This window comes from Asterias amurensis, chromosome 18, assembly GCF_032118995.1.
Source record: "Asterias amurensis chromosome 18, ASM3211899v1".
NCBI lineage: Eukaryota > Metazoa > Echinodermata > Asteroidea > Forcipulatida > Asteriidae > Asterias > Asterias amurensis.
In genome coordinates, this window is record NC_092665.1 from 11,015,227 (window position 1) to 11,036,227 (window position 21,001).

General features: G+C 39.5%; 1 protein-coding gene across 1 annotated transcript in view; it reads right to left on the reverse strand.

Moving 5' to 3' along the window:
- Positions 1-21,001, reverse strand: part of LOC139950648 (ubiquitin carboxyl-terminal hydrolase 48-like) — a 32,346-nt gene extending 11,345 nt beyond the window's left edge. Inside the window, exons 1-19 of the mRNA XM_071949426.1 lie at positions 20,898-21,001; positions 18,977-19,124; positions 17,664-17,784; positions 16,033-16,092; positions 15,369-15,459; positions 15,029-15,119; positions 13,810-13,867; positions 12,303-12,427; positions 11,704-11,812; positions 10,198-10,331; positions 9,419-9,501; positions 8,535-8,711; positions 7,514-7,609; positions 6,484-6,687; positions 4,983-5,143; positions 4,424-4,587; positions 3,139-3,245; positions 1,666-1,737; positions 746-870 (exon numbers count right to left, since the gene is read on the reverse strand). Of these exons, the coding sequence (XP_071805527.1) occupies positions 746-870; positions 1,666-1,737; positions 3,139-3,245; positions 4,424-4,587; positions 4,983-5,143; positions 6,484-6,687; positions 7,514-7,609; positions 8,535-8,711; positions 9,419-9,501; positions 10,198-10,331; positions 11,704-11,812; positions 12,303-12,427; positions 13,810-13,867; positions 15,029-15,119; positions 15,369-15,459; positions 16,033-16,092; positions 17,664-17,784; positions 18,977-19,110 (2,112 nt within the window). The 5' untranslated portion in view covers positions 19,111-19,124; positions 20,898-21,001. The remainder of the gene's footprint in view (positions 1-745; positions 871-1,665; positions 1,738-3,138; positions 3,246-4,423; positions 4,588-4,982; positions 5,144-6,483; positions 6,688-7,513; positions 7,610-8,534; positions 8,712-9,418; positions 9,502-10,197; positions 10,332-11,703; positions 11,813-12,302; positions 12,428-13,809; positions 13,868-15,028; positions 15,120-15,368; positions 15,460-16,032; positions 16,093-17,663; positions 17,785-18,976; positions 19,125-20,897) is intronic.

The following is a 21,001-nucleotide window of genomic DNA, read 5'->3' on the forward strand; positions in this document are numbered from 1 at the left end:
TGGTTTAGCCGACGGCGCATTTGTTGCACAAAGCTGTATACTCCCCAGGGAGCTGAGATGGTTTAATGAATGATTTAAGGCCCAGTGACCAGGGGTAATAATGTTGGAGCGTCATGAGCGTCACTGGATGACACACCTGAGCCCAATATAAGAAGCCATTAATATTCTTATAGGGCTGCATAGCTCAGTTGTTTGAGCGCCTGTTTGTTAATTCGGAGGTTGTGGGTTCAAGTCCAGCCCCAATAAACTTGTCTTTGTTAGAACCAGAACTACCTGAAACTTAACCAGTCAGTTTCCCTTGAAGGTTTAAAGGCAGTGGACACATTGGTAATTACTGAAAATAACGGTTAGCACAAAAACTTACTTGTTAACAAGCAACTGGAGAGCTGTTGATAGTAAAACATTGTGAGAAACGGCTCCCTATGAAGTAACGTAGTTTTCTAGTAAGAAGTAATTTTCTATGAATTTGATTTAGAGACCTCAAAAGCACACAACTTCGTGTGACAATGGTGTTTATTGTTCCATTATTATCTTGCGACTTCAACAACCAATTGAGTTCAAATTATCACAGGTTTGTTATTTTATGCATACGTTGTGATACACCGATACACCAGGTGAGAAGACTGGTCTTCAATCAACAGTGTCTTTAATGTAAATCTGTGGGCGTCTAGTTGTTGATGTCGAACCAGAAGAACTCAAACCCTTTAAACAGTAAACGTTCTGGTAAAAGTTTTGTAGTTCTCACCCGACAAATTTGGCACATCTGTTGATCCTGGTCAAATTCTGGAGCATCAGGGAAATACCGTCGAAGTCTCTGCCAGACTTCAATAGACACTAGCTTCCTTAACGTCTCATTCGTGCTCAAGTTATCTGAGAAGTGTAGAAACGTGACACGGTAACTATCCTGTTGGTAAGTCAGTACATTACACGAGGGCATATGTGCTGCACAACCACAATTTTTTCTAACTTCCGGCTCCAAGGGAGGCATATGATTTAGTTTAATTTAAAACCAAACCCGTTTTGGTTACAGGGGTGTTCAACAAGTGCGATTCGCCTCGACTGCCATTAGTATTTATTTTCCTTGTCGCAAAAAAATACACGGTTCATGGGCCTCGTCTTGGCTCAAGGTGTTAAATACAATTTAGTAAACACCCTATCATGGGACATTGCGTTTAAAAATCGAAAAAAGAACAACAACGGGTCTAGATCCCCGACTCATATGTCAAAATTAAATCGCAATTAAAGTGCTTCCCGATGCCAGGCCCGCAACAAAAATGGGAATTGGGAAAATGAAAAACGCAGCTTTCCGCGTATAAGGGGAGGTCTCACAGGCCTGGACGAGGCACTCCTTAACATAAGCTGTGCTCACTTGGCTGTGTCCCCAATTCCTTAAACTCTTGTATCCTTGGTTTACATTGTATTCATATACACATTATACTCGTATTCACATTGTATTCAAAACTTGTTCAAGTGTTAGTTTTATAACTTATGTATGTGGACATTATGTCACAAAATGTAAAATGTCCCATATGACGTCTCTCAGGGAAGTATCTTGCCTGCCAAGAAATGCCCTGGAATATACAAGGTCACTTTATTTTGTTAACAAAGGTAACATGTTCTCTGTACTTTATCAAAAATAAAAGTACAATCAGATTCTTAACTTACTATGAGGGCAGAGAAGTTCCCCATTGAAAATTTCTTCAATTGCCGACTCATCAGCTTGGCCTTCTTTGTCATCTAAAAAATAATAACAATTAAAGTGTAAGTTACAGCAAAAACATTTAGAAAAAAATATTGTAGACCTTTAGAGACCATTCATCATCACGAAACGCCCATAGCCTGTACTTATGTTAATTTCTTAAATCAATTTTTTGTCAGTAAAAATGTCAACAGAAATGACTTCAAACAGAAAATTTAGTTTGGTGTTAAGAAACTTGGATAGTATGTTAACATACTACATTGGAAAAATTCAAAATACGACATGACCTTTACTTTGACCTCTTTAGGTAAATGGAAGAAGGTCAAACCTTGCGGCTGTACATGTATGTAGCCACTATGGGCATTTTAGTACAGGCCAATGTAGCGGCAACGATCTCTAAAGGGTTAAGCAATACAGTCACAGTTACTGCCGAAGATGCCATGTCAGACACAGGCCAATAATTGAGGTGCCATAATGATGCTGTTTGCCCGACATAGAGACCACCGATTTGTGGAAGTGTCGTGGCTGTGCGGTTACGAACACCGAATTTAAACTCTGGTGTTTCTGATCAGCAGAGTGTGGGTTCGAATACCCGGCCGTGACACTTCTGTGTCCTTAGGCAAGACTCTTAACCATTGCTTCGTCCTTCGGATGGTACGTTAAGCCATTGGTCTCATGTGTTGTCTAAACGCATGTAAAAGAACCCAGTAAACTTATCGCAAAGAGAAGGGGTTCGCCCGGTGTTCCTGGCAGGATTGGCAGCATATTGCGCCACAGCATCTTGTAAACCATTATATGGTGCTAAGAATTAGGTCTCATAATTCAAACTTCGTCCCACTCACCTTGCAGTAGAATGCCTGGTGCTTTGTATCCTTTGGAAAAAGGCGCTTTTAAATATGGTTTTATTTGTTTAACTGCGAGCAACAACCTTGCTATTGCAGAGTTGCTAAAGTTTGCATCTACATGTACATTGTAGCAATCAGGGAGATATTTAGAATGGGGGAATTTTGGGATGCTTGGTGGCAGCAGACTTGGTAAATCCATTGTTCTTGGTAATGTGTGCAAGCTCAGAACTTTGTAAACAATGAAGTTTTACCTGGTAGGTCTGCTGCCACCTAGTGTTCCAAAGTGTTCCATTACCTCCAAAACAAAAGGCTCTAGCCTGAACATCTGACGTCACACTTCGAGCTCGCGAATAACGCCAGAGACGGGCATCAAAACCGGCGCACAGTTTGATCTCTGACCTCGGTCATTTCACATAAAGATACGCTGTCAACTTCTATTGCAGACGTGACAGCAGTGCCTACATGGGCATCTGTGTCACTGCACGTTCGTCAAACGACGATTGTATCCAATGGAATCACTGGATCTGACAGCAGGAACCTGTCTTTAGGGGCCCAGTCTTAAAGGCCCCTGCTGGCAGACTGCAAGCATCTTACCTGGCTGGGAAGGGTCATCTTGTCTTGACTCATTTTGTTCCTCTCGTTGTAAGACTTTCTTCCTCCAATTCCTCAATGAGGACTTACCGAGCCAGAAACCAGGAGAGCTGTGGAATTAGAAGTAAATTATTTTGGTTTTACCCTAAACACTGATTATTACATCGGTTAGATAATACCGGCTGCAAGTCACAGAAATTGAACTTATCCTATAATATGTTTATTCAATATGAATATAATTCTTCACTACGAGAAAGTTCAATTGAAAAGAAAGCCCAGATTAAAAACATCTTTTTCCTCTGGCAATAAAAAGTCATGACCAGGGCCCAATTTCATGGCTCTACTTGCAGTCCGCAAAGAATCGGTGCTTACAGAAGCAGGGAATTCTGTGATTAGCAGGGAATTTTGGCTTGTGTGGTGCGTGTTCCATAGGCAATCTACGTTTACACAGCTAGCTCAGAAATTCACCACTTGCACGTAAACGGCAAATGGTGATCGTAAGCAGAGCCGTGAAATTGGGCCCAGGACTCAAATCAACTCTTTCCTGATCATAAACGTCAGATCTTGAGTCCGCTGCTTTTAAACACTCGGCCACGACACGCACCAGGCAAAACTTAAAAGATAACAATAATACAAGCACTCCGATTGTTTGCCTCCAAGCTGATGTTCTTAATTTCACTGGTTGTCTGCACCAAGATTAAATAATTCTTTGGACCGTGCCTTATTCACTGGTAGTCTGCACCACCAAGGTTGATTTTTGATTGTTGACCACATACATGTACAGTATGAGGGTAATGTCACATGTGGCAATTTACAGGCAACCAGGGGTCGGTTTCACATTAAAAATGTATGGGTAGTCCTAAATTTAGGATGAGTAACTCGTCCTATTTCGAGACAAGACTAGTCTGAACTATTTGTGAAATCCACCCCAGTTCCAGGCAATCTCCAAGGAGATAATCCATTCACATTTGAAAGTTTAGATATTATTCTTGGGGTTTATAAGACACTGTTTCAGAAATGACTCATGTGCTACCAAAGTGTTCCTATATATAGCATGCACTGCACTTGAGTTTTTTGGGGGTGTTTTTTTTTCAATTTCACCCTAAACAAGGCTGAAAGCCACTCTTGGTATGGGGCTACAAGATGAAAAATTGTTTAATGTGAAAAGAACTCAGGGGAGATGAAGGTAGAAGTTAATATTCCTCTTAAAACAATTGTAGGATAGAGGGAAACAGGCACCAGTTGTCTGTAAAACTCTTGCCTCTTGTGACAAGGTTGTAACACTCACCCTGGGTCTAGTTTACTCTTGGTTGCACCGGCAACAAATTTACTATCTTCATTGAGGTTCGTCTTCAGCCTCATCAGATGGCACTGTTCACGAACACATTTCAGGCAAAGGTTGTTGGCCGTTAGGCTGGGGCCGCCTCCATATTTGGACAAGAGGACCGCTGCCTGTAACGATAATAACAAATAATAAACCACAAAAGGGAAACTGGTTGAATGCTTTAGGGTTGAACAAAGAACACTTGACTAGAGCGGGATTTGAACCAACGATCTCCGGATTAACGACCGGCACACTACCAACTGAGCTATCTAGCCCCCTGTGTAGGTGGTTTCCCTATTACGTAAATATCTTTGTTCGGGATGCCAGTCAGAAGCCATACAACCATTAACTGCCATGTTGCAAGAGATCACACCCAAGTTTCCGATACAACCTGGCATGACTGATCTAGTAGTAAATTTCACTAGTCGCCCAGCCCTATACTAAAAATGCCAATATCAAATTGGTAGATTGATTGCAGCTTAAACTTTGAAAGCGTCTGGAATAATCTACTAAGTTTACTCACAGCTTCCTGTGTAACTCGCTTGACGTCTTGAATCTTATCTGGATCCAGGTTACCATGACAACAGCGTAGGTCACTATTATCAATCGGTTTGCAAGGGGTTGAGTTGTTAGTGTTTAGCCAGTGCTTCAACCAGTCAGAACGCAACCATTCATAAGTTTCTCCTGAAATAAGATTGAATATAATATCAACCTCTTATTTATATGGCGCACGTATCTACCAATAAGGTACTCAAAGTGCTTAGTATATTATTATAAGTTTTTACAGAAAAATATGTTATTGAAGTTATGAATTCTGAGACACAACTATGTAGCACCTTAAATAAAGGTTTACAAGGTGCTACGGCACATTCAGCAGCCACTGCCAGGAACACCGGGGCAAACCCCTTCTCTTGTAATCCTGGGATCTTTTACGTGCATTACACAATGCACGGGACCAACTGAAATACATCCCATCCGAAGGACGAAGCAAAAATGTCAAGTGTCTTGCTTCAGGACACATGTGTCACTACTCTCGAACCCACACTCTGCTGATCAGAAACACAATAGTTATTAACCTCTCGGCCACGACACACCTCAGTGCAAAATATGCAAAATCTTCAAAGCTTCAACCAATCAGAAAGCTAAATAGCTAAATATACTAATATCAAAACCTTCAACCAACGAGATTGCGACATGAGAGATAACAACTTAATATGATAGTATCAAAATCTTTAACCAATCAGAGTGCAACCATTCAGAGGTTATCGAGAAACGAGATGAATATGCAAAAACATTAATAACTTCAACCAATCAAAAAGCATTCAGAGCTAAATAGGCTACTAACAAAACCATCAACCAGTGTTCGTAGGTTTAAAATCATCCCCCAAAAATATGCACCGGCAAATTTGACAGCTTCAACCAATCAGAATGCAAACATTCACGAGTTCTATAGCAACAAAACGAACATGTAAGTGATGAAAGCTGATCAGAATACAAAATTTACTTGAGATCAGATTAAGATCAGTGTATGTAAATATATAAAAGCTTCAAAATTGTCAAGTAAATTGGTCTCTTTGTGAAACTTAAATCACAAAATAAGATTCTTACAGAAGAAAATGCTCTGATATTGCAGAAGATTCTGTACTCCCATACGGCAAACTGTGTACAAACTTCTTCTGATAGCGCCCTCTGTTGAATCCCCCTCCCCCAGCCCCTGTTAACTTCCCGTATGGGGGGACAGAATCTCAGGGGACAGATTTCTCTAGGATGCCATACGGCAAACTGTGTACAAACTTCTTCTGATAGCACCCTCTTTTGACTCCTCCTCCCCCAGCCCCTGTTAACTTCCCGTGTGAGGGGACAGAATCTACGGGGACAGATTTCTCTAGGATGCCATACGGCAAACTGTGTACAAACTTCTTCTGATAGCGCCCTCTTTTGATTCCTCCGCCACAACCCCTGTTAACTTTCCGTACGAGGGGACAGAACCCCAGGAGACAGATTTTTCTAAGATGCCGGCTTACCAGGTTTTGGTGGCAGCATCAGATAAAGTCTTGTCACCTCCTCGTGTCTCGCTTTGCCGTTAGCGATGCTCTTTTCTCGCATGTTGGTCATGTCCATAGCCCAATCTTCAAACTGTTGTCTGTCTTGCTTGATGAGGGCTTGTAGGTAAGCCGGTAAAGTCGCCTCTGAGATGACATCCACTTGAGAAGTATCAGGTTGCGTTTCTACATCAACAGAAAACAAATCACATAATATAATGACAGGCAATTTTTACATGCTGCTTAAAGACGCGGTATACCTGTGCTTTTTAAAACTGGTTGATTGTTTTAATTTGGTTGTTTTGCTCAATGTTTCGCTCAGTGTGCTTTGGTTTATAAAATGATCACACCATAACCTTTCTCCAGAGGGCAGTCAGAGCACACTGACCAAAACGTCCAGCAGTACAAACCAGCTCTTCTCAAAACCACCGCTACTCACAAAAGAGTTTTTTACATGGTGTAACCACAAACCTTACTTTACTTAAAATCTATAAACTATTTGGGAAGGCAACCACAGAAGAAAAACAAACAAAAGAGACCTTCCTAGAAGGCTCAAGGAGCGCCTTTTCCTTGCAACAGTAGAGTCCGTGCTGTTATACGGCTGTGAGGCATAGACTCTTACTCCAAAACTGGAAAAGCAGATAAATGGGTGCTACACAAGGCTGTTAAGAACAGCTCTTTACATCCACTGGAGTCAACATATGACCAACAAAGTCCTATATGGGAACCTACCTAAGCTATCAACAAAAATCAGACAGAGAAGGATGCGTTGTGCTGGCCACTGCTACAGGAGCAAAGACGAACCAGTCTCCAATATTGTTCAGTGGACCCCTAAGCATGGGAGGAGGAAACCTGGTAGACCGGCACTAACTTACACTGACATTCTCAAAATAGACACAGGACTTTAATCGACAGATTTCAAGTCAGCAATGGGGGACAGAAAGGCTTGGGGAACCATCGAGGAATTCGAGGACATCACTCGACTTAAGCAAGTAAGCAAGTATCTACCAACCTGGTGTTTTTCTCTTGTACACAAGCATGTAAGCATTCTTTGAAGCATGGAATCCTTTGATGTTCTTCGGTCGTTTCCCTAGTTTAACACCGCTATCTGTAAATACACAGTCAATAATTGTCCGAGAAACCTAATTGGTTGGTGTCAATCTGCACTCAGAAAAATAATAAAAATAATAATAACAATAATAATAATAGTAATAACAAATTATTATATAGCTCATTTCACAATAACCATATCAATGCGCTTTACATTAGTGCCCTGGTCATAGGGTCAATAACATCTCTGTAATGTTTCTCAGCTCCCTGGGGATTATACAGCCCTGGGCACTTGTGGCTTCTTCATACACAATATCAACCTCTACCCTTGCAGGTACCCATTTACCCCTGGGTAAAGAGAAGCAATTATAGTAAAGTATCTTGCTCAAGGACACAAGTGTCACGACCAGGATTCGAACCCACCTTCTGGTGACTGCACCAGAACTTGAATTCAGTGCTCTTAACCACTCGGCCATGACACTCTAGAAAAGTGGTTTTGTTTTTCTGATCATGTCCTCGCCACATACATTGGCAGCAGGTACAGCAACGATTTAATAGATGTTAAAGGCACTGGAAACTACTCTGGTAATTACTCAAAATAACTGTAAGCTTAAGAACTTACTTGGTAACAAGCAAGAAGTGGAGAGCCATTGATAGTTAAATACATTGTGAGAAATGGCTTCCTCTGAAGTAACATAGTTTTTGAGAAAAAGGCAATTTTCACTCGAAAATTTAAAGATTCTCAGCCCTGAAGCCTTTTTAGGCGTCTGAAAGCACACAAATTTGTACAAAAAGGGTGTTTTCTCTATAAGTATTCTCTTGCAACTTCGACGACCAATTGAGCTCAAGGTATCACTGATTTGTTATTTTATGCATGTTGAGACACACAAAGTGAGAAGACTGGTATTTAACAATTACCAAACACCTAGTTTAACAACCATTAAACCTGAATGAAGTAACCAAATAAAACAACTACCACATACCTTGAAGGTCATCTTCTGAACCAAGTTTGAGATTCCTCCCTTCGATTCGTTCCACCTCCTCATCGTTAAACTTATGCCACACCCCTTCCTCCCTAATATGGGCAACGTAATGACCGGAGTAGGCTGTAGGACCTCGGTGTATTAGGACTGCTGTGAGCTCATAGATAGTATCTAGATCTGATGGTGGTTGAGAAGATAAACACAACCGTAATGAATGAATGTTAGAAACCAAAAACTATATGTATAATTGGTTTGCGGTAACACCATGTGTGTATCTACGTACTTGCCAGGTAGAGTTTGTTCTTAGAGAACTGTCTTGGTTTATTCTTCTGCCGCGGAGTAGATAATCACAGGTTTGGGAGACTTCTCAGTTCTGAAAAGAACTGTCCTGCTTTTTTAATTATTACCCGTGCGGATGGTATAGAAAATAGACTAGACTACTACTTTAGCTTATAGGATCGTAATTAACTGTACTGCCGCAGAGTCAGTTCTGAGTTGGTCTCAACGTTTCGACTAGCTTGCTCTAGTTCTGATATAGCTAAGTTTTACCATAACATATAAGTGCGCTTTATATAAGTGCCCTGCGCCCAATTTCATAGCGGGTTTTTGTACTTATTGTACAACACAAAGCACAATCAGGGATGTGATAGCCTGTTGAGAAGAAAATGTGCAGCTCTATGCAATTTGGCTCTGGTTATTGGGTCAAAAACTAGCTCCCTGGGGAGTAAACAACCTCGAGCTGCCGTGCTTGACTCTTCCGAAACATTCACAGCAAAAACAGAGCTGTGGTGTCAAACCGCACGAAGCAGTTGCAGGAAGTATGAAATAGGCGTTTCGCCCACATTTTGTTATTGATAGAAATACTAAAAAGAATATTATATTACCTTCCTTTGGGAGATAAGGCGTCATATCTAAAACTTCTGGAAACTGGATGAAAGAATTCAACTTCTTTTTGGTTCCTGTTTGTCTGTAAGAAATGTATGGAAACCCAGCTGAGCATCTTATACTAGATTTGTCTTACTGTGTTCAACATTCTCAATGGACCACACCCTGCACCCTCTCTAACAACGTTTCGTCTCTCTCGTAGAGCAATCGGGCAATCCAGGTGGTCTAGTTGGTATACTCTAGAATTGCAGCCTCATGTTGGGGGTCTCCCTGTTTGGTCAATAGCTTTGTTCGGGGCTGCCAGTCAAAAACTGTTAACTGCCGTGTAGTCAGGAAATATACCAAGATTATGATACAACCTGAGAAGCGGCCGCCAGGAGAGCACCTTATTTTCTAAATTTACGCAGTAACTTTCCAAAGAAACAATAAGTTAGTAACATTAACATTATTTTTGGACTTGGAAAAGGAACCTCCTCATTCATGATTATCAACAATCCAGAAAAAAATTATTTAAAGACAGTGGACACTATTGGTAATTGTTACAGACCCGTCTTCTCACTTGGTGTACCTCAACATACATAAAATAACGTGTGAAAATTTGAGCTCAATCAGTCGTCGAACTTGCGAGATAGTAATGAAAGAAAAAACACCCTTGTCACACAAAGTTGTGTGCTTCAGATGCTTGATTTCGAGACCTCAAATCCTAAAGGTTTTATGCTAATAATTTTTTCTGGTAATTACCAATAGTGTCCACTGCCTTTAATAATAATAATAATACCTGTCAAATATGAATCTTAGTAACTGAATGTTCAGGACTGGTGGTAGAGAGAGGAGCTGTATACGTCTGGTTGCATTCTGCTTGGTCTTACAACAATCACATAAATACTGGTTGCTTCCTTCAAGATGCTCATCCTACAAACAGAACAAATAAAAACATCATCAAGAAAAACAATGCACGGTTTAAGGGCACTGGACACTAGATAAATACCACAAACATTTTTTTTACATAAAAACTTACCGGTACTTGGCAACAAGCAATGAAGAGCTGTCGATAGTATAGAGCAATGTGAGAAACGGCTCCCTCTGAAGTAAACCTAGTTTTTTAGAAAACCTAGTTTTTTAGAAAAGGCAATTTCTCAATCAAATAATAAAAGACTTCCAGCCTGAAGCCTTTTAAGGCGTCTAAATGCACACAAATTTGTGCAACAAGGGTGTTTTTCTTTCATTATTCTCTTGCAACTTCAATGCAACTTTGTTATTTTATGCATATGTTAGGATACAATAAGTGAGAATACTGGTCTTTAACAATTATATCAATAGTGTCAAGTGTCTTTGAAGAAGAGAGAATCTCCCATATCCTCAAGGCTCTGCATTGGCTCCCGGTTCAAAAATGTCAAGATTCTCCTCCTTGAGTATTTGTCTCTCCAGGGCAGAGCACCAACCTGCATCCAGAGCCTGATACATCTTCATGCACCACCCAGGCAGCTCTGATCAGAAACACAAGAGCTTGAGTTTGGTGCTCTTATCCCTTTAATCTCTTCGATACTCAAATACTTGCTTGTCACATGTTCCTAAGAGTAGGAACCATGGGGCAAAACGACATTTTCGCGAGCTGGACCCACTCTCTGGAATGACTCCCCACTTCAAATTCGACATATTTCTTAAGTTGATACTTTTAAGATTAGTTTGAAAATAAGCTAAATAAGCTTAAAGGAACACGTTGCCTTGGATCGGTCGAGTTGGTCTTTTAAAAGCAGTTGAAACCGTTTGTTATGAAATACATATGGTTAGAAATATATTTTAAAAGTAAAATATAATAATCCACACTCGAAAGTATCACTCGAAATTGCACGGTTTTCCTTTTACGTCGCGCACTAACACTGTCGGCCATTTATGGGAGTCAAAATGTTGACTCCCAGTAATGGCCGAACGTGTTTCTTCGCGACGTATAAGGAAAACCGTGCAATTTCGAGGCATGTTTGTGTGGATCATTATATTCTACTTTTACATTATCTATCTAACCATTTGCAATTCGTAACAAACGGTTTCAAACGCTTTTCAAAGACCAACTCGACCGATCCAAGGCAACGTGTTCCTTTAATATGGCTTATCTGTAATATTCTTCTTTGTCTGATTTTCCTCTTTATCTACTGTGTGAAGATTCGCTCTCGTGGACCTTGAAAACCTTAACTTGGTGGATTTTGGAGCCTTACAAATACTCTATATTATTATTATCCATTAGGCCATGACACACCATAGAAAGCAATATAAGATATTATCCAACCTGAAGGAACTCTCCAAGACACTCTTTGAGCTCCCGATGACCTTTAATGTTCAGATCTAACTCGTAGAATTTAGAAGGTCTCTCCGAACCGTTGCCGCAGTTATTACACCTGATGCAGAAATATGAAAAAGCAAACCACTATTGAATCAATTAAACTCATTACCTGAGCGTGAAATTGCGGCCGGAAGTCAGTGCTTTCCAAGCCATGTGAATAAAAAAGGACATGGATGAGGTCCGAACCCTGCAATGGTAGTTATAAAATTAAGCTCTAATCATAACTAGCTACGGTAGGGTTAGAGGCGTCTGTCTCATGAAAAGGTAAAAACATTACCGATGCCAGCAGAGATAGGCCTATGTAATAAGTAACTATTAGTTCTCTGTTGAGGGGACAGACGTATCCTCATACCTTTGTTTGGGCACTGGCCTGGTGACCAGTCTTTTTCTTAGTCTTTTTATTCCACTCTGTGCTTTTCAATATGTGTTCTGCGCCTTTGATCATTTTGAATGTAAGGGGCGCAGTGTAAATTTTAAATAATATTATTATTTTTATTATTATTATTACTATTAGTAACTACTGTTGCCATAGTTGCCATAGTTACCTTGTTACATATGCATACTGGCCACAGAACTGCTGCTGGATGATGTTACGCACATCCGGTTGTGTTTGTTGTGACAGTGTCTCCTCCAGTAATGACATGAACAGTTTGCTAAACTCTTGCGCATCCTAGGTTAGATTAAGAATTCATTAAAGGCACTGGACACTATTGGTAATTTCTCAAAATAATTGTTAGCGTACAAACTTACTTGGAAAAAACCCGATGAAGAGCTGTTGATAGTATACAACATTGTGAGAAACAGCTCCCTCTGAAGTAACGTAGTTTTTGAGAAAGAAGTCATTTTCCACTAAAACATTTGAATTTGATTTTGAGACCTCAAAATCTATTTTGAGGTCTCAAAAGTAAGCATCTGAAAGCACACAACTTTGAGTGATAAGGGTGTTTTTTTCTTCCATTATTATCTTGCAACTGCGACGACCAAATGAGTTTAAATTTTCACAGGTTTGTTATTTTGCGATGTCTGAATTCGTATTGCTTTTGCATAAGCAGGAAGTATGAACATAATAATAAACATTTCTTATTATAGCGCATATTAGCGCTTCTGTGATTGAAAAGATGGGTTTTAAGTTCAGATTTAAATGTTTCTAGCTTGGCACAGTCTTTGAGATTGTTGGGAAGAGAGTTCCATAGTCTAGGTGAAGCATATTTGAAGGAGCGTTGACCGTAGAATGTGTGAACTGAAATTTGCATGAGAAAACCTTTCGAACTGGAACGGAGTTGTCGGGGAGGGTAAAAGTGTTGAATTAATTCCTGGAGATAGTCTCTAATTCTGTCTGAACCTGGCTTTAATTCGGAGGGTTAGGGTTTTAGAGTAAATTTTTCATTGAATCAATATTTGCAGGGTTTATCCTTTACGCTAGCCTAACGTACATCGTCTAGTAAATACGGCTAAGGGCTATGTAACACCACTTCTCAACTTGCACTGTGGCTACCAACAACTGCGCAACCTACCTACTTCATGCTCATATTTCTTCCTTTTTTGGATGTGAATATCTAAATTTTAAAATGTGTTGATACATTTTTTAGTGATTTCATGTAATTTCATTTTACCAATAACTTGGTTGTGATCACTAGCACAAACTCACCACAAAGATACTGATTTGACAAGAAATGTTCAAAATCTGGGCTAGAAAAACTTCTTGGAGCAAGTAAAACACACAGTTGATTAGCAAGACACTTAACCATGATGCTCCGTCCTTCAGACGGAACGTAAAGCTGTTGGCCCTGTGTGTTGTGTAACATACGTAAAGAACTCCGTTCATATCGAAAAAGAGAAGGGGTTCACCTCGGTGTTCCTGGTTTGATTGGCAGCATATTGCGCCACAGCATCTTGTAAACCATTACATGGTGGTTTAAAGCAACACTGAGCGATTTTGATACACCTCTTAGGGATGTGATAGCGCTATATTAGAACCTAGTATTACTACTATTCTGGTGGGCTACTTTTTAAAAGCTTATGAGGGCAAAGCCTGACTCTACATAAACCAACCTGTTGTAATGCAGCATCCAATCCAAGGCAATTAACGAGTCCAGACGGGTCAATATACCTGCCATAAAACAGATGTTAAAAAAAAGATTTGAGGTTGAACAAAGAAAATTTGACCTGCACAGGAAACAACAACCTCCGGATTAACATGCCGTGGCTCCACCAACTGAGCTATCTAGACCTATGTTGACAGTCTCCTTGTTTTGTCGATGTTTGTTCAGGGGTGCCAGACAGAAACCATACAAGTGTGCAGCCAGCGATCACACCCAAGTATATGATACAACCAACGAGCAAGGAACACAACCTGGGAAGCAGCTAAGACATGCCTAACAAGAACAAACAATCGCATTGTTCAAGTAGAAATTCAAATTATCAGATTTCTCCCTTAACAGTAGTCAGCTCTAGTTCAGTGATAGAAAGCATTCATATTTCTTGAATTACATACTCGTGAAAATTAAACTGGTAGACTAGTAAAATAACAAGCTAAAGCCTGGTTTACACTTCCTGGGAATGCGAATGCGAAGCGAATGTTGATTGTTGACGTCACAAATGCTTTTCTCGCCACTTATTTATTTTCTTTTGTCGTCTTCAGTTAGCCTGGTTTAACACTCTTTGTGTTTTTGTCGTCAGCATTTTGTGTTGTCAGTGTGTAATTGTCTTGCCCTTGTTTCTTCTTCGATGTTTATTTGTTTGTTTGTTTGTTTGTTTGTTTTCTTGTCTGTATAAAGGCTGTTGTCTATAAGCCACGGCTTAACTAACAGCCTCATGCTCTCGCTCCTGTATTGTACATAGTTAATTCCTAGTTATTAATTTATTATTTGCTTTTAGTTTATATTGTTTTTCTGTATAATTTAATACACTTTAGATTTGTTAAATTTCTATGTACTGTCTAATTCTCACAATTGTTTTGTTTTCTCAACAAGAGTACGAAATAAACGTATATTGAATGAATGAATGAACAAATTCGCAACAAATAATTTGCAGCAGAGCAACTATGCTCTACTCACTTGCGAATATCTCTGCGAAAGGCATTCGCATGAAGTATGAACCGGGCTTACCTTGTCCTGCAGGGCAGTCACTATACAAGTTAAAGGGGGACAATGCCTGTGATCGGGAGAGATGGTTAATGAAAAGCGTTTGAATCCGTTTGTTTTGAAACTAAACTTTTGTTTTGTTCTACTACAAGAACAAACACAGACCTGTCAGTGATTGTCTGTCTTACCGTCTGTTTGTGAATTGGAGCAAAGCAAAGAGTAACTGTAAATGGCTGCAGATGCATGTTGGTGTAAGAGTCTCACTAGATGAACTACTTCCTGTAACATTCAAAGAAAACTCCAGCTTTTTACCAACTGGGCCACGTTTTAATGGGGCAAAATATTTAATAATAAAGCACACTACAGTTTTGCTTACCAAAATAAGGTCGCCAGCTAAAATTAAATTTGTGCGCCGTTTGTGACTGGTTTCCTAGTCAATTATTAAACACACAGTTAACTATCCGGGTGGGCGACTTTAAACAAAAATCTTTTTTAAGCGCAAGGCCTGTCCAGTCAGGACAAACTCACCTGATTGATTGTGTGCACTTGACAATGCACATAACTGCAATGGTTGCCATTTGTACAGCGCTCTGCGGAAACTTCTATTATGAAACCACACCTACAAATCAAAAACAAAAACAAAAAACAAAAGAATCTTTTAGGATATTTATGTAAAATAGTTAATCAAGACAATACCTCTGATTAATAATAATAACAATTGGCTTCTTATATAGCTCGCATATCCGTCACTCAGTAACACTCCTAGTCTGTACGATACAGTATTTCCTGCAAGGTACATGTAAGTGGGACTACGTTTGAATTATGAGACCTAATCCTTTTACATAGCACAATATACTGGTTTTTAAGGTGATGTGGTGCAATATGCTGCCAATCAAACCAGGAACACCAGGGCGAACCTCTTTTCTTTTCAATCAGTGCACTGGGTTCTTTTACGTGCGTTACACAACACACAGGACCAGCTGCTTTACGCCCCATTCGAAGGACGAAGCACCATGGTTGATGTGTGTTGCTTAAGGACACAGGTGTCACAACTGGGACTCGAACCAACACTGTGCTTGTCTGCTTATCGGAAACACTGGAGTTTGAATTCAGTGCTCATAACCGCTAGGCCATAACATGCCACAATCACTAACACCACTTGCCTGTGGGCATGCAAATGTTCTACACTTACCTGTAGGAATGTATTGACGTAACACGTAGCACCAAGGTTCTTCAATCCAACAAAGGAATCCTACCAGGGAGAGAACAATTTTGGTTTTTCAGATCAAATTGAAGAGCAAAACCAGAGATTCCACAATAAGACCGTCATCGCTGAGGTCTAATCATGGAAAATGCTGCATGTACATGTACTGTACCTAGCCTCGCCACAAAGGGCAGAGAACCATATCAATCTACCCTAGTATTTATGCAATCACAAAAGCTAAATTTTAAACTGTGTTGTCATTTTAATGTCATTTTAATTCTGGTCTGTTATTCTCACTATGATTCAGGTCTTACACAAATAATTCAGGTCCAGTACAATTTCTGAGCTACAGGCACTCGAGCCTTGTGGATGTTTTTCCAAAGCTTGAACACCGCAACAGAAATATTTCAGCTCGAGTTTCTGGTCCAGTGAAATTTATAAGCTACAAAGCTGCAGCCTGTTGAAGATTCTTGAAAATCAAGCCAGGTGCATGTTAGGCCTGGGCGAATTATTCAAATATCCGGTTAATGGCGAATAGGTTTTTCTATCCGTAACCGCGAATGCCTTTTTTTTCTTAACCGGATATCCGCATAGGGCGCGAATAGCTATTTATAATACAGATAGTTCTGTAATTACAACCAAGTAACCGGATATTCTTTAATATTCGAATATCCGTCAACTGACATGAATGTTTTGTCTGAATCCTAATGAAACTTCTATTAAGACAGCATAAAACAGCATAAATTAAGTATTTAACTATGCTCACCTCCGTGAAGAGTTAAAACAATGACATTTCTGACGTAATTTGTTCAAAGATTACAAAAGTTTTCCTTCACGTAGAGTCATCCACGATCAAAAGAAAAAGCAAATTGCCATCTTTAAATTAGATCCGGTCAATTTTATGAATGAACCGAGTGACACTGTCTAAAACTAATATCAATCCGCCCAGAAGATCTCATTCACAAACGAACAGCGCCCTCTAGCGACAAAAAAAAAAATATCCGGTTAATATCGGATAGTTGGCCAGCGGTATCCGAATAACAAAATTTCACTATTCGCCCAGCACTAGTACATGTAGCTCCTCACAAGCTAGAGTATCGGGTCGGTACACACAAATTCGAGCCAATATGCACAATTAATGTGGGCCAATCAGCCAATTTGTTGTTTTTCTCTATTTTTTTGTTATTACTAATTTCACAAAATGTTGCAAGATAAAACCATAATAAGAGATGTTAAATTTGCATCGGGGATAAAGAATATTAATTTCGTTTTTTTTACCCATACATCGATGAGTGTTAGCACTGTATACTCAGTACTTTCCCGAATCCTGTGAAAAAATATCACAGGCATGTTACTCGGTTGGGATTTTAACCCACGACCCTTGCATTTCTAGAGCAGTGTCTTACCAACTAGACTACCGAGGTTGCCCGGTGGCTAGAACCATTTGTGATGCTCCAGATTGCACTTTAGGGAATTTAAAACCAAGATAAACATTTCGAAAACCTTTCAATTCATCATCCTTCAGCCAAACTTTACAAAGAATTTCTGCAAAATGACCCATCGGTTTTCAAACAAATTGTAAGGAGTACCCTCCAAGTCCAGGAGAATGTTGTACCAACCTTCTGTCTCCTCTCGAGGTTTGGGTCTTCAATTTCATGCCATTTGTCTTCGTCGATGTCACAGAGCCATTCTTTCTCTCCCAAACCAATCAGGCAGTTCGGGTTTCCCTTGCAGTTGCGCCTGGAGTTATTTTAAGAAAAGAGAGGGAACAAATTACAGACGAAGTAACCATCATGACAGGCACAATTGGTCCCTAGAAAAGGGTTAGACAATTTTACTGAGTACAAGGGTTGGCCTACATGTGCACATGGAGTAGGATCTAATACACTTTTTGGGCTTTATTATTAAAAATTTATCTGATTTTTTTCAAAGGGCGAAATAAACAGGAAAACAGACTAAAGTTTGAAGAAGAATGCCTGTTATGAGCAGACAGAGAATGCAACCATTCCAAGACAAAGTTCTATGATTAAAAGAAAGCAGACCATTTAAACTTTGCGAACCTAAACCAACAATGCATGTTGTAGTTATTATTAAAGACCTGCTTGAACGAAAATGTCAAGTCGTGAACTTTGCTGAATTCCACTTAAAATGTTTTCGATGAATAAGGAAATCGATTCATATGATTATAAATAGGTTTCAATTGTGTAAAAAAACAATCATTTTGTATGCCCTTATCCAGAGCTTTTCTGCGAGATTTGCGAAAAGCCCCGTTACGTAATCACTCTCAAAACGTCATAAGTAGATAAAGCCGCTTTGTTGCAGCGTGGATGTATAACAAAGTAAACTCCCACAAATGACGTCAGCGGCATTGTCCTTTGTCGCCCGCTCTCAACGGCAGAAGTATTTTCAGTTTTTCAAAAAACCTTTAGGTAGGGGCCTGATTTTTTAATCGATAATTACGAAAAGTTCAGAAGTGTACACAAATCAAAATAACATTAAAATGGTGAACAAGTGCATTAAGTAAAAATACCATTTCTGTTGAAAACATTCCGCTCAGGTAGGTGTTTAACTATGATTAAGGAACTGGTCCTTCTGTCTGCTCCCCTTGGTTTTCTCGGAGGGTAAACAAACAGTTTGGACTGCAAAGTTTTTTAGGTATAATTTTTCTATATTTTCGGTTTGCAGTAGTGTTTGTTCTTAACCATCCGCCCGGGTAATAGTTAATAAGCAGGACAGTCCTTTTCAGAACTGAGAAGTCTCCCGAACACCCGAACAATCTACTCCGCGGTAGTAGAATTAAGCAAGACAGTTCTCTAAGAACAAACTCTCTATCTGGCAAGTAGATACACACATGGTGTTATCGCAAACCAAAAATATATATTGATACCTCACCATGCAACGCCTCAAATCCTATATAAATTATTTTTCTCACCTGCAAATATTTCGTTGGCAGGGATCAAGTCCGATGCGGTATGCAAGCTCTACATGTTCTCTAGTAACCGCTTCAGGTTGAACTGTCTCTGTCCACTGCCAGCTCAGTTTATCAAGCTGTTGTTTGGCTGGCATCTTTGACCTGCCACCTGTAAAATGTGAAGTGTCATCGTGTATCACACACAAACAATATAAACTGTTGAGCTCGGCTTTGATTGTTTTTATTTGTATTGCATGTATATATTCACAGCGCTCTAATTAGAGCCAGTTGAGAACCGAGAAGACAATGAAGAAAGTTTAAGTTTTAGAAGTGGGAGGAAAACCACAGAGGGAAAACCAACCTTGCAACCTATACATCCCAAATTGGGAGATTGCTTGCAGTACTGATCACGATCCAACGCAGTTAAGTAGGGACTGAAAACCCAATTCACATACTGTACATAAAGAGCCCCCTGGTGGGATTTGAACCGGTCCCAGAGGTGGAAGCGATGTAAGACACCACTTCACCAACCTGACCGCCCTCGAGATGATGGATTGAGATGGAATCAGAGGAGTGGGGGGTGGGGTACTTATAGAAAGTGAGCCTTCTTTTCTAGGTTACATGGCAGCTAGAGATAGGAGTGGGGTGTAAGCTCAGTATAGTAAACCATGGAGGTATGAGAAACTATGCCATACCTCAGTCCGCACCTGCAAGATTGTCAAGCTCTAGTACAAGTAGTAAAAGTAGGGGTTTGTTAAAGGCAGTGGGTACTATTGGTAATTACTCAAAATAATTATTAGCATAAAACCTTACTTGGTGACGAGTAATAGGGAGAGGTTGATGGTCTAAAACATTGTGTGAATCAGCACCCTCTGAAGTGCCATAGTTTTTGAGAAAAGAAGCAATTTTCCACGAATTTAATTTCGAGACCTCAGATTTAGAACTTGAGGTCTCGAAATCAACCATCTAAACGCACACAACTTCGTGTGACAAGGGTGTTTTTTTCTTTCATTATTATCTCGTAAGTTCAATGACCGATTGAGCTCAAATTTTCACAGGTTTGTTATTGTATGCATATGTTGAGATACACCAACTGTGAAGGCTCGTCTTTGACAATTACCAATACAAATAGTGTCCACTGTCTTTAAAGGCAAAAATAATGGTTCACACTTGACTACAGTCCCCTACACCAGGCATGCTAGCCGGAGTACAATCTTCAATACAATACAAAGACAAGTTTATTTATATCCTGCCACTGTTTTTTCAATTATTTAATTTTAATAAATTAGAAATGAAATAATATATATTTACTTAAAAGTTAAGTAGGCCTACTCAAATGAGATAAAATTCCTTTTTTTGTAAAAATTGGTGAAAAAGTGGTGCCAGGATACAGAAACCTTTCCCAATAAAAAAAATATTTATCAACAAAAACACAAGCACAGTACATGTATGTAGTAAGTAAAAATAGATTAAAAGGGGGGGGGAGGGGCCTATCAATCATTTTATGTTATAAATTATGTTTATTAATAATAATTTGTATTGCCATTAAGTATTTAATTTTAGCTGCCGGCGTTGAGTTGTTTCAACTTCCAGATAAATCTGAACTGTGTTGTATCATTCATGGATTACACCAAAGCTTACAGAAATAACACGGACGATTTGGGCTCACGAAGGTTGTTTTGATCGTGGAGTGGATTCGATCATTATATTATTAGTCTTACTTTTGCAGCCAACCCTTCTTGTAAACACTTCCATTCAAGTTCACGGCCTTGTTATTAATAATTTCACAGTAAAAGTGAACACAATCAATCTTGTCCGAAACATGAACTTGAAGGACAACAAAATGACGGACGACACCAAAGCAAAGACGGATGTATGCAGTTTACGAAATACATCTTCATCAAGTATATTCAGCAATAGTTACACTAAAAAAATCACTTACCCTTGGATTGATGCCAAACCAAAGAAACTTCAATTTTAATTTTACCACTTAATTATAATTTTTGGCTCCGGGATTCGATTCTGAAAGCAGTAGTCAGTTTTCCA